This window comes from Molothrus aeneus, chromosome 4 (assembly GCF_037042795.1).
Source record: "Molothrus aeneus isolate 106 chromosome 4, BPBGC_Maene_1.0, whole genome shotgun sequence".
NCBI classification, from domain to species: Eukaryota; Metazoa; Chordata; class Aves; order Passeriformes; family Icteridae; genus Molothrus; species Molothrus aeneus.
In genome coordinates, this window is record NC_089649.1 from 64,798,913 (window position 1) to 64,812,132 (window position 13,220).

A 13,220-nucleotide genomic window follows, 5' to 3' on the forward strand; every position below is an offset into this window, starting at 1 on the left:
AATTTCCTCAAGGAGAGAAGAGACTGGGTAAGAAGGGCTTTGAACACAAACAACTTCCATCATGGGTTAATACAAGAAATAGCATGACTTAAATGGAGAAATATCTGCAAAAGGGAAGCTTTTCTGCTGTGGATGTATCATAATAAGGCTGGTTACTGTGGGACCTGTGTGAAGGGGCCAGAGAGATCAGAAAAGGAGAGAAAGAAAAGCTCTTCTCTCTGGAGTGAAAAAAGGAAAAAAATATCAGCCATGCTCTGTTTGAGACTTCTCAGGCTAAGGACATAATTTAGGTGAAACAAATATTTTAGAAAGGAGATAATATTTGATGAAAAGATAAAATAGCTTTCACCTCCTGAGAGAACTGTGCAATAGTATGTAGTGAACTTGTCTTCTTCTAGGAAGAACGTGCACATTTTGCAGATACAGCCTGATTAGTTTAGAGTGCTTCAGTTATCAGTGCTAGTCCTCTCCAAGGGTCTAATCAAAATGCTGTAAAAATCAAAGAAAATATTCCTACTGACGTCACCAGGGTTTGAATCAGTCACCAGAACCCAGTCTTCTTTCTCTCTGAAGTCAGTGGGAAAAACCCCTGGGATCTTTGGATTTAAGTAGGAGAATATCCTGCTTCTACTATTCACCATCTATGTTACAGTCACAAGCTAGTATTTTTCATCTAGAGCAGACAATGCTGACCAATGCTGTATTAAGAGGTATACAGGAAACATTATTTTCCCTTATACTTAATATTAAATCCCAGAACATTTCAGAAAACTCAAATTCCATCATTTCCTTAGAAAGATCCTAATCTGCATTTATGTCAGTAACTAAAAATACAAATTGGATTTCTATAATTTAGTAGGATTTTTTATTGCACCAAATCTATCATTTTTGCATTACATTGTCTTCATATTTAAATCTATGACTTTTGCCATTTAAGGATTTTACTCCCAATTGAGTAAAATCAGTTGAGTGGGCATGTGTGAGACACAGCTGAACCAGCAGAAACAAGAACTATGGAGAGTTGTGCCAAATCACACCATGTTCTTGTGAAATGGGAAGCTCAAAAACATATCTTGCTATCAGCATGAGGGATAACGGAGCAGAACAGTGAATTTGGGGTGGCAGTTCTGGTTTTACAGAAATAAGCTCTTCTGTAGCTGGGATGGATGGAGGAAGGTCAATGTGATGGGTCTGATCCTGCAGCTCTGATTGAAGCAGATAATCCCACTGAAAATGAAGGGAGTTAGGTGCAGAGAGAAAGGCACAGACATTGCATGGTAACTCCTGTGTTAAAATCTGTCTCTTGTTATCATAGACAAAGCTTGATTCTGACAGTCACAAGGATGAACAATACCTGGCATGCTTCAGTTAGGTACAAAATTTAATCTTTTTTCAAAATGAACAGATGCAGTCCAGTCCTATAAAAGGTCTGATGGAATGATATCCTTATGTACACCATGCACTGGATGAAAGACCACCTTTGGATATGGATAATTTTTGATAGATTTAAGTGAAGAATTCTTAATAAAAAGAAGGTGGTTTAGTACACAGGGATGAAAATATTATCTGGATAGCATCAGTCTGATAAAAGGAGCATTAAAAAGCATTTAGGAAGATAAACAAGGAGAAGTAATCTGGCCATTGAAATGAAGAACAACAGGAACAGATGTAAATTTGAATGTGAATATATAATAATTTAAAGATCTGAGACAGACTTAGGAATTTTTTTAAGTTAATGTGTTATTCAGGATAATTCAAATTGAATTCTGTTTTAATAGCAACAAGGTCACAATATTGAAGTAAAAGCATTTAACTGGACTTATTTGTTTTTAGGAGGTTTGAGGGAATGATTCTTTGGGATTGAAGGCAAGGGTTTGTTTGCTGCAATTAGGAATCATCCATCACGTTGCTAATGAATCTGTGGTTTTATTGAAAATATTTGCAATGAAAATGAAAAACAAGTCCAATATTATGTAAGAAACATTGTAAATTACAGTACAATAAACATGAAGACTGTAAATAACTAAATTACAACTCAAAGTTCCTGGAAGAACATAAAGTCTGATTACTCACTGAGAACAATAAACAGAAATTCCTTTTATGGTGTAAAGTTTACATGTAGCAGAAATAAAATATATGGAGTTTAACACCTCTAGACTGATTTTGATCATAACATTCTAATTAGAGGAAACTGTGTTATTAATCTCCCATTACTCAATAATTAAAAATCCTTCCATATTTTATCTCTTTTTCTCTAAAACAAAAGGATGATAATCAGTGAGTTTTCCTAACTCCACTTTTATACAGAAGCCTGAACTAGGAGTTGGAAGATAGGAACTGAGATTTGGATGTGTCTTTCTTGCTTCCTGAGTGGCCTTGTAGAGATCATGTTCTCTCCTGACACCTTGGTTTTAAACACTGACAGCTCCCTGGCACTCAGCAATTTGTTTTTGCATTTCCATCACACCAAAAGAACATTCTATCTTTATACATGCAGTGGTTCAGACAGACCTGAACTTCTGTCCCAGTAACAGTTTACCTTGCTTTAACCTCACTTTCTTTTTTTTTTGGCACTAATTTTCTGATTTCCTATTTGTATATTGAAACACTGAGTGGCTGCAAAATGCAATGAGTGAAAAATGTATCTCAGTGGTTATTTGATGTGTAGTATCTTCTTGATCTACCTCACTGACAAAAATGCAGGGCAAGATGGGTGCTTTTCTCAAGCAGCACACAGGGATTAGGTGTGCAGCTATGGCTGCTGTAAATGGGCTGTGTAAAGCTAAATCCCACATAGAGCCAGGAAAAAAACCTCTGGAGAGCAGAATCTAATGCCATCATTTCCTACAAATAAACTGCTTTTCTCATGTACACCAAGGTATGTACAGGGTAATGCTGCTAACTTTGGGATATACTCAGAAGCTGAGCGTACAGCCAAGTGTTTTCCAAAGGGATTTCTGTCTCAAAGCTTGAAACAAGATTTCCTACACTGAGAGAATATGCTCAGGTGGAACAGGCATTTGAATAAAATTATAAAGATGCATTAAGAAGTTAAAATAATAATAATAATAATAATCAAGAGGTTGATTCTGCTTCTGCTGAAGTTAAGGGGTAACCTCCCATGTTATTTGAGAGGAACGAGTTGAAAGCAGCTCACATGGCCTCATACATGTAACTGATTTTTGACAGGAAGTTGTCATTTTTTCAAGTTTTTACCTAACTATTTGGAAATATTGAGTAGTTTCAAACCAAATGCAGGGAAACAGCTGGGGATGCATTTTCAAAGTGGCACACAGGGGTCAGCAGTGCTTTACAAACTTTGGCCTTTTGGTTTTCTTATGAAAAATCCATGCACATTTTGCCAAGTGAAAAATAGCCATTTGCATGTGTTTTGTGTGAATTCAAACAAACTGTAGCAGTGAACTCCCCTGAAGATTCTGTGTGCCCTTACCATAGCCAGTCCAGGGCAAGCAGAGCTTTCACTGCCATACAGGACAAGCCTTGCTGGCTCAGTGTGGGAGCTCAAACTGAGAGAAGAGATCCTGTCTCATCTTCTCTGTGGCATCTGCCTCTTGTAGGCTTCAGTTTGAAAAGAGAGAGGGAGAGATTTCTCATTTGATTGAGGTACAGTAGAGATTGGAACTGAATGGGCAAGAACTTTGAGGTGAGCAGAACAATACCAAAGAGGTGAGCAGGACTTGCTGCACAGGGACAATAGTACTGGAATCAACCCCTTGAAGAGATGGAACTGGGACAGGTTAAATAAAGACACCTGGGCAAGTAAACTTAAGGGCAAGAGAAAGGACAGGGATAGAAAAATGATGGATCATAGAACAGAACTCAGTTTATCTTTCTCTGCCATCCACTCAATATTTGGCTAGCAGAGTATTCCAAACCTCTATAGTAAAGTGCCATTGTGCACTGTCAAAATATAAACATTTCTACATAGTTTTTATGAAAGACAAAAATTTACTATTTCACATAATCATGTATTTTGATTTTTGTTTTAATTATTTACATAACCTAATGTGCATCTAGAAATTAAAAATAAAATCTTGCTGAAGATTGGCTGTGCTCTGAACTGTTGTCACCTTTGCAGCAGGAGAGTGAAACCAAAGAAATCTGTTGGATTTTGATCAGAATATTCAACAATGACTGATTGTATACTTAGTAAAGATACAATATGGAAATCTATTAATTCCTTCTTACTATCATTTGCAAAGCAAGTATATTTTCAACCAGATGGTTTCAACCTAATTTATTTCTTGCCTCTTTCTTTTTCTTATACATTCATATTGTAAAGTCCTTCACTTTAAAATATAATTGTTTGCCCACTTTCACTTCTTTTCCTGTGCCTCAGTTCACCAGCTATTTTTATGGCTTTAATTTGCAAGGATTCCCACAAGAATGGTCTCCTGCAGTTGGTAAATGGTTGACAGGGATATTTGGATCAAGACAAATTGTGCCTTCCAGACTCCCTCCTGTAGCACTGCATCCAACTTCCTTTCACAACATATTCCCATTTATCATGTACACAAATAAGAACTCTAAACTTCAGCCTAGGATGCTGACTCTTCTCTGTGACACTTCCTTCTCATTGTTGTCAGTTTAATTTCAACAGTACAAAGCTTCAGCACTCTCATGCTACTTCTTTCCTCAGTTATTGGTGGTATTGCCACCCTGCCTGTGAGTCAAACCCATAACTCCAGAGGTCATTTTTCATGCAGATTACTCCCCAGGATATCATCATTTATGTGCACATCTTCTTCACTCTTTTTGAACAGCATATTTCAAATAGTATTTTCCGATCACTTCCTAGCTAAAAATCTAAGTTAGTGTCTCAGAATTTTCTATTTTATTGAAATAAGTGTCTCTGTTGTGGGTTTAACCAACCCCATCTCAGTAAACCAACCATCTGGAATGCTACTGTTAAGTTCATCCTGCCAGTCCATTGATTTGACCCACTTACTCCACCTACCATCTCACAGTTGATTCTAGCACATAAAACTAAAGCTGCCTGTCAAGATGCTTCACAACTCAGTTCCATTCTGCATTTCATTTCTTACTCTTTACTGCTGTCTTCCCCAGTTCTGATCAGCCAAGGATGCCCATCTCTTCCTTTCCTTTAGATTTCCAAAGGAATAATTTTGTTTCATTTCAATCAGTTCCTACATACACTTATATTGCTCTTAAAATCTACTTTATTCTGACAGAGGTTTTGCTCTGCAAAATGTCCTTGGCTCCTGGCAGTTCAGGTGACAATGTGTGGCTGTCAGAGGTTCTTATTTTGAGGATCTGGCATTTGACAAGACTGGCTCACAGTGGCTCCTGCAGCCCCTACCAGTGGGGTGCTGAACTCCCTTGAACAGGTTCTGGAATGACTTGTGTGTACTGTGTTTTTATTTTGAGGGAAATAATCTAGCCCAAAATTGTTGGTTTCACCAGGAACATCCCCAGACAGGTGAACAATAAGCTAAGGAGGATATTGTACAGAGGCCATCAAGTTATCAAAGAACTGAACAAAACACCTTGGATATCACATTAGAAGACATAAAGACTCTAAAGCATTCAAATACAATAAAGATATACACCTTGAATGAAACCTAGTGTTAACATCTGAATGCACTCTAAGGGGATGGAAAACTATTAAAAGAGTTTAAAAGAACAGAAGACTTGTAGAGAAGTCAACTGTGATATACTGTACACCTAAGTCAGCAAATAAATAAATATGGAGCTGTGTCTTTTAATTACTTAGACTTGATCTCTCAGAATCTGACTCTCCTGATTTTTTTGGTCAGTAGACAACCTGAGCTTTGCTATTTGTTATGCTGCTGGCATGAGACAAACAGGTATGAATCTAGTCTATGGTTTAGAGACAGGCTGTAAATCAGGATACAAACTGAAGGAAGTTTCTGCATGGGTTAGTTAATATTGGCTAATTGGTAAGTTACCAAGCCTGGAAATCATGTGTACAAAATTGCTACAGTATTTTTAGGATCATATGCCTCTTATGAAACAGAAAAGAGAGAAGCAAGTGAGTTTTTCATGATGAATTTTAATCACCCATTTGCTACTGAAACAAAGCTGAATTTTATATAAACACAGGTCTTTTTACTTTCTTTGATAAATCCTGTGTAGTAGGTGACCAAAAACTAGCCCAGAGAAAGATTTTGGCCTTACCTCTGGCCTCAGCTATCCTCCTTGTCCTTCCCATTCTGAAAGGGTTTATCATGAAACTTTAGATTCATATTTCTCTAATGAAGTTACTGGAGTTTTGTCTTTGTACCACTTTTCCTGGGCTGAGAAGAACAATGATCTGAAGACTCATTTTTATAAGCATTTATTTTGGCAGCAGTGGTAACTGAATTTACCTGCTCTCTGCCCAGTGAAAAATGATTAATTTGAAACTGGACCAGTTCCCTGATGTAATTCAGAATATAAATCACAAAGAGTTATGCCAGGACTACAAGGCAGGAGGGCAGGAAAGAAGGGGCCTGAGTGGCAACTGTTGGAGAAGTCAAGCACCCAAGGAATGGGTGTGAAGCCACTGCTCAGCCCCAGCTTTCTTATCACACCTCCATGGTTTTATACTCTTTTAGTCATTTGTATTTATGCAAAATCAATGCAAAAGACTGTCTGACTGGAACAGCAGTGGTTTCTACCTTTTTGTCAGAAGGGGAAATGAGCACTGGAGCCAGATGGCAGTGTGGAATCAGGGCTCCAACAATGCCATTTGATAACAATGGCACACACAGACAATAGCAATCTCAACAACATTACTGGCTTCCCTTGGTGGTTTGCTAAAGCTGATTCACTCCACCAGCTGCCTCAGCACAAGTCAGGGTGACACTGAGGACAAAGAGGTGACACACTATGGTCAGGAAAGGATGGAAACTGCTTCAGCCAGAACAGACACAAATGGGAAAATCATGCTCTGGTTACTTGCAGTATTAAATTAGAATCTGCTGGCTGATTTATTGTCACTGTCCTTCTATCCCACTGTTCTGGTGGTCACTTATGTCCTCAAAGCAAGAATACCTGATCCTGTGACTCAGCTTCTGAACTGCATTTGTACATACAAAGGGGTGGTGCTGTCAGAAACCTCTACTTGGAAGGAAGAAAAGAACAAGAATCTTCAAAACAGCTTAGTCAGAAGTGGAACAGACGTTTTCCCTATGACTATCTCATCAATTTTAGAAGGTTGTTGATTTTTTTTTTTTTTTTGCCTTTTTCTTCTTGCTATCCAAGCAGTTTTTCAACCCCTCTGATCTTTATTGCCTTGTTTTCTGGTGATAACCATAGGAAATTTGGACTTTACTCATGAACAAAAAATGTCACTGTAGGGGAAATCAATAAAAGTTACAACAACATGTTAGAAAACAGATACCTTTGCATTTAAAATTACGCAGTAACAAAGTAAACTGTGTAAAATCAACCAAAACTTAATATACCTGCAACATCATAGCTGATTCATTCAGGAAATCCTCCAAACTCTGATTTTCAGGGTTAAACTTGTTAAGCTGTTGCACTATTAGTGCAATAAGTTCTCTATGGCTGACCATCTTCACCATGGAGAATCCTGTAAATACAGAAAATCATTATTTTTTTGTGCCTCCTTCAATTGTGGCATAACGCATGGTGATAGGCTCATACAGAAGTTACACTGCAATATTTAGGTCAAGCTTTCAAAACCACAGTTACTCAGAACAGCTGACAGGAGAAATGAAAATACAGTACAAACAGAGAGAAAATAGAAGACAAAATTACATATTGCAAAAATCTCAAACTATCTTAAGGATAGATGTTACTCCACCAGGTTATTTGACAAAATAGAATTAAAGATAATATAGAAAAAAGTATGGATTTTTGCCTGTGTGCATACAGGTCCTACTTAACACACTGCTCTTCCCAGTAAGATGCATCAGAAAGCAAAATTTTAGTCTTAAATTTCATCACATGTTGCTGTAAACAGCCTGTTTTTCAAAAGAAACAAAAGACCAGGAACAGAGAGGAATTCTAAGGAAGCAATGACTGTTGGTCAGGAGGCTGGGCCATGATCACAGCATTTCAGTGGTCTGGGCCACTGCCAAGCATTCTGAAGGCACAGCAGTTCAATATTTATGTTTGATGCCTTCCTTGTGAAATAACTGGGTTTTGTCTAACTCAAATGAAGCCTTACCCGTATGTCTGAGAATGTGTAGGACTTGGTACCTCGATTTTAATGTTCAGATGACAAGAGCTATAATGCATTTGTTCCTACACACACATGTTGTTGTGTATGAAGGACGAATGACAGCAATTATCAGGCCTGAAAGTCATTAAGCTGGTTTAGCAATGGGAAAAAAATGAGAACAAAAGTAACTTTCCATGGTGAAAATAAAAATGTAATTTTGAAAATATTTCTTGTATTCTATATATCATCATATTTTGATGTCAGAAAAGAATGCCTGATCCAGATGATTCATTCCCACTGTGGTAAACATAATTCATTTTTTGCTTTTAAATATTGTGATAACATTTCCAGACACAGTGGTATTGTACTCTGCCTTTCAGCACCATCTCACTCAATAATTGCCTAAATAGCACTTTTCATTACTAATCTCAAAAAACTGAAAAAAAGAGTTTGTCTGTGATTATGTTCAATTTAGCCATTTAGGTGCCTGTTATGAACAAGACAAAATGTCCAAATTTAAAAAAAAGTCCAGCAAAACAGGGTTGGATCATGACAAGGGATGGCAAATACAGAAAGAGGCACCACTGTGCAAGGGAATCACTTACTCCACTCCTCTGAGAATCATTTGTTTCTCAGGTAAGAACCTGCCAAGGCTCTTACACTCACAAGGGATTTTGGATAAGCGAGGGAGAAATATCTCTGTACTTCAGACTGAATCATAATTCAGGCTCCAACAGCTCTGCCAGTAACAAATGCTTTTTCTTCTGGCATACCAGTAAGAAATCTGAGCTCTCATGCTCTGATATCCATGCCTCCCACAAACAACAATCATTAAACCCCAAAACTGGAATGTGAAAACTAAGATGTGTAGTAAAGCCTTCAGATCTCTGATCATACAGGGGTTCTTAATAGAAAGAACCCCACTTCTAATTAAAGAAGCTGCTGTTATTATTGTCAATGTTTTAAAACATACACATCAGGAATAAAATGCTTTTGGTATGATATGCAACCTTATTTTCACACAATCCATTAGAAAATTACTTCAATTATTATGTATAAAAATGATATAAATTTATACTGTGTATAAAATGGCAGAAATTTTCTTCCATTATCAGCTGTAGATTTCAATTATAGGAGGTGAGAACCTGATTTAACCTTATTTTACAGTGTAGCTTGGAGATATTTTGAAAGCAATTACATAGGATAAGAGTGGCCACAATTGTAGGAATTGGTTTCAGTGACCTGAAAGGTCCTTTCAGGTTTTGCATCTGCTCCCACATTCCCAGCCTAGAAAGACTGAGATTGCATTTCCTCTAATGAAAGCTGCCCTTCTTAGAAAGAGCTGAACTAAGCCTCACTGCAAAATTCAGACAGATCAGATGGAAAATGTTCACTTTGAGGATCTTAATTTTAATTTTTATGTATTTCAATGTTTTGCATATCTACTGCAAGTATTTTCCTTAACATGACATGGTGCTTTTTATCTCTTATCTTGTAGAACTCTACAATTAAATACTTATTGTATAAAACCTTCTGCAAATAAGTTGTGTTATGCTTATGAGGTGGGCTAGCAAATGGACACCAAGGCTGGCAAAATTTCAGGGAGCAAAGCCCAGCAACCCTGTCCACAGCGTAACACAGCCCCCTTGACGTTTTCTATTGTACTTATAAACCCCTAATGAATATGAACACTAAAAGAGAGCAGGTTTAGATTAGATATTGAGGAGGAATTCTTTCCTTGAGGGTGGTGAGGCGCTGGCACAGAGACTCTGTGGCTGCCCCATCCCTGGCAGTGCTCAAGGCCAGGCTGGATGGGCTTGGAGCAACCTGGGGTAGTACAAGTGTCCCTGCCCATGGGGCGTTGGGGACGGATGAACTTTAGGGTTCCTTCCTACCAAAACCCTTCTGTGATTCCATGATTGTGTGAAAATAAAGGGACGAAGGAGCCACGAGCCTGCCCGTGGCACCCGCCACTTGCACGCATCGGGGATTGCACCCGGCTCTTTCCGGAGGTGTCACGTACGGCCACATCTGCCTTGCACCGCTGCTGCCGCTGCCGTTCCCGTCTGTCCCCGCTGCTGCCGCTGCCGCTCCCGGCTGTTCCCGGCGCTCCCCATCCCGTTCACAGCGCTCCCGCCGGGCCCGTGCCGTCCGTGTCCCTCCAGGCGCAGGGACCCCGCGCGCGCCGTTGCCAAGGAGCGCGAGGGCTGCTGGGAGCCGTAGTCCTGCTGCGAGCCCGCCTCAGTGTTGCGAAACGGCGCGACCGGGAACTCGGAACTACACGAGCGGGGAAACAAGATGGCGGCGGTTGTTTGCTGCCGTTGCCAAGGAGCTAGTGCCTCTTCCCCCCGGTGTTTCCGCTCACCGGCAGCCAGCGGTCGGTGACGCGCCGGTTTCTGGGGCACGGACGGCGCTGGCGGGCGCAGATAGAGCCTGCGATTCCCGAGCGGACGCGCGCAGCGCGGCCCGCAGAAAACTACAGCTCCCGGCAGCCACTGCAACAAGGCGTTCACCAGGGCGTGGCCTGCGCGGCACGCAGTCTCCCCGCCCCCTCCGCGTGTTACGCAAATGAGCAGCCGGGTGGGCGGGGCGACTGCTCTGGCCCGCCCCGGCCCGCCTCCCGATTGGGTGGGGAGGGGAGGGCGCGGGGGCGGTGTCGCGCATGCGCGGTGGGGCGGCGCTGCCGCCGGCCGCGCAATGTTTTGGGGGCGGTCGGGGCGGCGCGGAGCGCGCGGAGCCGCCGGACGGTCCCTGCGCTGACGGGAGCGCCCGGCGGCCGCTCCGCGGGACCAGGCGGCGGCGCAGGAGGAGAACGCGACCCGGCGGAGCCTCCCAGCGAGGGGCACCGCTCGCCTCGCTCCTGTGAGCGGCGCGGGTGCGGAGCCGACAGCTCCCGTGGCGGCGGCGGCAGCGGGGTGTCAGCGGCCGCGGTGATGATGAACAGGTTCCGAAAGTGGCTGTACAAACCCAAGGCAAGTTGCGAGGCGCCGCCGCTGCCCGGGGTCAGCGTCACCCCGCGGCTGAAGTCGGGACGCGGTTGGCGGCGGAGCCGGGCGCGCAGCCGCGGGTCGCTCCGCGGCCGGGAGGCGCCGTGAGGGGCGAGCGGAGCCCAGGGGCGCTCGGCGGGTCCCGGCGGCCGCGGCCGGAGCGCGGCGCCCGCTGCGGCGGGGGATGACAAAGCAGAGCGGCGGCCGCGGGGCTGCTCCGAGCCGGGGCGGGCTCGGGGCTCTGCCCGGCACCGCCGAGGGGCTGCTGGGCTGGCGGCCGTGCCCGGGCAGCGCTCCCGGCTGCGCTGCGGGCTGCGCCCAGCCCCGAGCCCGGAGATGGTCGGGCTCTCCTGTTGTGCCATTAGCGCTGTGTGTGCGCACCTGGGAACTTGGTAAGTTAGGAGATTTATTGGACGGTGCTCTGTAGGTGAGTGTTTTGTGCCCTTCTCGCTTTGAAATTCTTGGAAGGAATCCAAGAATCGCAGTTTGCTTTGCGCTGAAATTATCATCTTCTGGCTCGAGTTAAGTAACAACTGTCTGGAGGGTGATCTTGTCTGGCATGTGATGTTCGGCTCGTATAAATCAAGGACATTACTGGTTTTGAACATCTATAGCGTCTTTTTCTTGTCCAGGCATTACAGCAGTCAGTATCGTTATTCACTTTCTGAAGTGTTTGATTTAATTTTGGCTCCTGTTGGTCGCTCTCTGTCGTTTTTTTCTATGCTTTACTCTCAGTGTTGGGTCTCAGTTTGTAAACCTTCCATGTACTCGGTTCTTTTGGCTGAATTATAGCCGGTGTGTTGCAGTGGGGAAAAAAAAAACAAAACAGAGGTGATACTGCAAAATAAAAGTTCATATTGTGCAGGCTTTATGGATTTTACATGTAGTCCTAACTCTTGAGTACTGCTGAAGCACACATAATTGTCAGATATTACTGCTAATAACTGCAAGGGAAATAATATCGAGATTAGGTAACCAAAAATACAGTAATAAGTTATAGATAACTTTCATTGGATTTTCTTATTTTTATATCTTTTATACAGGGGAAAGACTAAGGGAAGACTAGTTAATGAGCAAAAAGAAATACTGTTAATCTTAAATGCGGTGGAAATCTTGGTGAATATAGCTTTTTTCACTGTTTTTTTTAAACAAAACTCATTAGAGTTCACATTGTTTTTCTTTCTAATGGAGATTTTATATTTTTGTGATAAAACTTGTTTTTTAATATACTCTCCCTTCATTGTAAGGTGTGTATTTGGCATTCAGGGTCTGTATCAAACAATGTATACTTAAAGTTCTGTGGGACTTCTCTGGGCTGAAGGAACTTTTCAAGCTGTTGCATGACACTGGGCCTCATAAATCAGGAGCACCTATTGCTGTTGGTTTAGAACCAGCACCACTGCTTTTTGTTGTGTATTTGTACCTTTGCCAACAGTTTTTCTTAGTTTCAGTAGCTTGCAACATCATTTTTGTTCTGGTATTCAGAATGGGTTGCTGGTGAATTGTAAGAGCTTCAGAAAAAGTAATTTTTCCTGGCGTGCTGTTGAGTGGGCGTGGATCATGTCGTTAAATACACAGAGGTTTGAATAGCACCTCTTTTATAGAGGGTGAGACAGAGGCTCTCACATGTAGAGACTCTACCTTTCCTGGTTTATTGCTTGCTTTTCTATTTAAAGGAATTTGCAAGGATGCCTTCTCAAAAGATCAGTGGGTTCCAGGGTCTGTTTTGAATGTAATGCATTTTGAAAAGGACTTTGCTGAATACTTATTCTGGTTGAGGCTCTCAGATCTCAGGATTTATGTTGCTTGTAACCCTGTTAGGCGCTATGGGCTCCAGGTGCATTTTATCAGGTAGGTTTTGCCTCTCCCAGTGATGGGGAATAATTCTTCTGAAGTATTCCAGGTCCTACTGCCATATAATAGGGCCTCTGCATGGCAGCAGATTTTGGCACCACTGGACATTTACCCAGAGCTTTGATGGCCATTCAGAGATTCTTTTGAAGGTGAGGGGTGGGATGACATCAGAGTGCAGCAAATTCTTAGTACAGCCTGCTCAGAAG

General features: G+C 42.0%; 2 protein-coding genes across 5 annotated transcripts in view; one reads left to right on the forward strand and one right to left on the reverse strand.

Moving 5' to 3' along the window:
* CFAP99 (cilia and flagella associated protein 99) overlaps positions 1-10,290 on the reverse strand; it is a 52,790-nt gene extending 42,500 nt beyond the window's left edge. Inside the window, exons 1-2 of the mRNA XM_066549221.1 lie at positions 10,197-10,290; positions 7,452-7,579 (exon numbers count right to left, since the gene is read on the reverse strand). Of these exons, the coding sequence (XP_066405318.1) occupies positions 7,452-7,579; positions 10,197-10,290 (222 nt within the window). The remainder of the gene's footprint in view (positions 1-7,451; positions 7,580-10,196) is intronic.
* Positions 10,291-10,972: 682 nt separating this feature from the next.
* The window catches only part of ZFYVE28 (zinc finger FYVE-type containing 28), a 146,096-nt gene continuing 143,848 nt past the window's right edge, over positions 10,973-13,220 (forward strand). For all 4 annotated transcript variants that reach the window (XM_066548711.1, XM_066548712.1, XM_066548713.1 and 1 more), the window contains exon 1: positions 10,973-11,145. In XM_066548711.1, the coding sequence (XP_066404808.1) occupies positions 11,107-11,145 (39 nt within the window). In that variant the 5' untranslated portion in view covers positions 10,973-11,106. The remainder of the gene's footprint in view (positions 11,146-13,220) is intronic.